Here is a 2,814-nt window from a genome sequence, read left to right on the forward strand (position 1 = left end):
GGAAATGTACTAACACACAGCACGTGTTAAATGTACTAGCACACTGATTGTGTTGAAAGCAACACAAAATGTATTGTCCATAACTAGACATGCGGGTGCTTTAAAAATGTACACATGATGTGTTATTTTTTTAACACATCTGTTTTAAGAGTGTATGCTGTGTTCTTAGAAATCTTTGGTAACCATAACCATGTGTCTAATGTTTCTGGGAGTGAAAAATGAACAGATGAATGGGTTTTAAGTCTTATTCCTGACCATTGTTCAGACATCACAGATCATTTTACTTCCTGATTGTGAACTTTGAAAAGAAAGCCCTAAAATGACATGGAAAAAAGGAGATCATATTCACTTTGCTTTAGGCTAAATTAATGGTACCTTTATGGTACTGTTTGTACTTAATTTAGACCCAGTAAAAAGTGTTTGTGTTGTTACTGACAACTGAAATATTCCATGTGAATGTGGTGGGTGTGGAGAATGTGGAGCCTTTTGTCCCTTCACAGGTATATAAGAAAAGCCTCAGTAGACTTGTTATTCTACAGACATAAGACAGACTGCAAACTTTCCAGTGTATTTACAGCATTGGTAAGCACAAATACCATCTTTTAAAGTAGTGACTCCAACAAGCCCTCTTAAACTGCACTGTACATTTGTTTGTGTATGTGTTTTCCCAGGAGCTTTCGATTCTAACTTACAGGCAACATGAAGCTTTTGGTAAGTCTCATTTTTTCACTTCCACATTAACACATTGTTTGTCTTTTATATATATACCTGAGACTACTGATGCATTTTTTTTTTTAAAAAAAAGCAAAGGTCTGTTACACCAAATATCCACTTTGTTTAGTTTATTACTGTTCACTGCACTTTATAGTAGATTTTTTTATGTAGAAATGTTTAATTTCAATATATTTGACGACATCTTTCCAGCATTTCTTTACATGTGCTTTTGCACAGTACTGTATATTACTGGTCCTAAAATGTAATGTTTTAATGGTGTGTTTACTCACTTTACTAACTGAATAATGTCATTGGATTTCGTCATAGATCTTTGGTGTGATTTTGATTGCTACACATGCTGGTAAGCAAGATGAAGAGTACGTAATTAGTCTCATCAACTGAACCTGAAATGATATTAATTTTTTTCTACTTTTATCTACTTTTTGATTTTTACTTTTATTTCTCAAGGAGCCCAAGATCTGGAAAAAAGGCGTAAGTTTTACAAGATGGCTTGACATCACAGTGTCTGTTACATATATGCAGGGAGTAAAGCGCTTTCACATAATGCATATATGGAATATGATGCATCTGACTATTACTTGAAAAAGACTTGAAGGCTTTCTTTTTATTGACTTCCTCTTGTAGCAGTTTGTTACACTCAGTGGTTTGACCGGGACAATCCCACTGGGAATGGAGATTATGAAACCTTGAACGACTTGAGAGCAGAGTATCCAAAAAAGATCTGTTCCAAACCTCTGACCATTCAGGCTGCAACACTCACTGGAGTTCCTGCAGAAAGCATTGGACAAGTGTTTCAAGTGTAAGTCTAGAATGCATTGTGCAGTAGATTTGTACCAATATGAATAAATTAAGAAATAAAACAACAGACATGCTGGATACTAGATTTTATATATATATATATATATATATATATATATATATATATATATATATATATATATATATATATATATATATATATATATATATATATATATATATATATATATATATATATAAACAAAACAACAACAATTAAACACCTTCTAAATCATAAAACTTTCATATTAAAATATTTTGATAATTGATTTATTTGATTAATTAGTTTGGGTTTTCCCAAATCTTTCTCTGTCACTGAATTCTCTGTCTCCATCAGGTATGACACAGTTTCTGGATTTGCCTGTGTCAATTCTCAACAAAAGAATGGAGAATGCTGCTTGGACTATAAGGTGCGTTTTGGATGCCCATGCCCTTGGCCCATAGTCAAGCCTATATTGTTTGCAGTGGAGGAGATCCCAGCCCAGCCAAATACAACTTTTACTTAGATACTGCACACATGCATGCTTGTTTCTTCAGCCATTTTATTATACAATTTAAAAGGCTGTTTTTCTTTTTTAAAATGTCTAAAATGTCACTGAGTGTTTCTTGTTTTTGAGATGATTAACTTTTTCACTTGTTTTCTTAGACACTTGGTGATTAGGTTATTGACTGTAGCATGTTCTTTGTATGCTGTTCTTGTTATGAATTAAAGAATGTAAACATATGGGATTTAAAGCATACCTTATCTAGCCAGTTACTCTGCAAAACTATAGTTTGATTAATGGAAGTGTCAGTGCTTTATACATTTTTTTCCCAAGTTTTGATAAGTATAGGGGTATGTGTGTGGCTGGGGAGCTTATGTTTTTATATCTTGCTAGGGATGTACCCAGAAGGATAGGAATATGAGACATTTTTGACTTTGTGGGGACATTTAGCTGGTCCTTATGAGGGAAATGTTTTTTTTGCAGCAACAATAAAAATATATTTTTTTTCCCTTTTGTATACTAAAGTTATGGTTAGGTTTAGGTGCAGGCAAAGCATTAATTAGCTGTATTAATAAACATGTCAAAGAACGGCCCTTACAAGGACAGTGAGACAAACGTGTGTGTGTGTGTGTGTGTGTGTGTGTGTGTGTGTGTGTGTGTGTGTGTAATATGGTACATAATATATATACAATATGGATGACAATTTAAAGGAAAAAAATGTTTTGGGCCACCACAAGCTGCAAGGATATCTTCAATGTGACTTGTTATTGATATTTATAAGTGTTTGAAACTGTAC

General features: G+C 33.3%; 1 protein-coding gene across 2 annotated transcripts; it reads left to right on the forward strand.

Annotated features, from left to right (window-relative positions):
• The first annotated feature begins 463 nt into the window (after positions 1–463).
• LOC108266979 (cartilage intermediate layer protein 1) lies at positions 464–2,271 on the forward strand. Of its 2 annotated transcripts, none has more exons than XM_017470824.3 (6): positions 464–582; positions 672–711; positions 1,042–1,075; positions 1,183–1,206; positions 1,360–1,534; positions 1,871–2,271. In XM_017470824.3, the coding sequence occupies exons 2-6, from the start codon at positions 700–702 to the stop codon at positions 2,037–2,039; spliced, it is 414 nt and encodes a 137-aa protein (XP_017326313.1). In that variant the 5' UTR covers positions 464–582; positions 672–699; the 3' UTR covers positions 2,040–2,271. The 2 variants fall into 2 exon arrangements, with proteins under 2 accessions (XP_017326313.1, XP_017326314.1); XM_017470825.2 differs by having other exon boundaries at positions 474–582; positions 1,363–1,534.
• Positions 2,272–2,814: the final 543 nt, after the last annotated feature.

Source organism: Ictalurus punctatus, chromosome 6, assembly GCF_001660625.3.
Source record: "Ictalurus punctatus breed USDA103 chromosome 6, Coco_2.0, whole genome shotgun sequence".
NCBI lineage: Eukaryota > Metazoa > Chordata > Actinopteri > Siluriformes > Ictaluridae > Ictalurus > Ictalurus punctatus.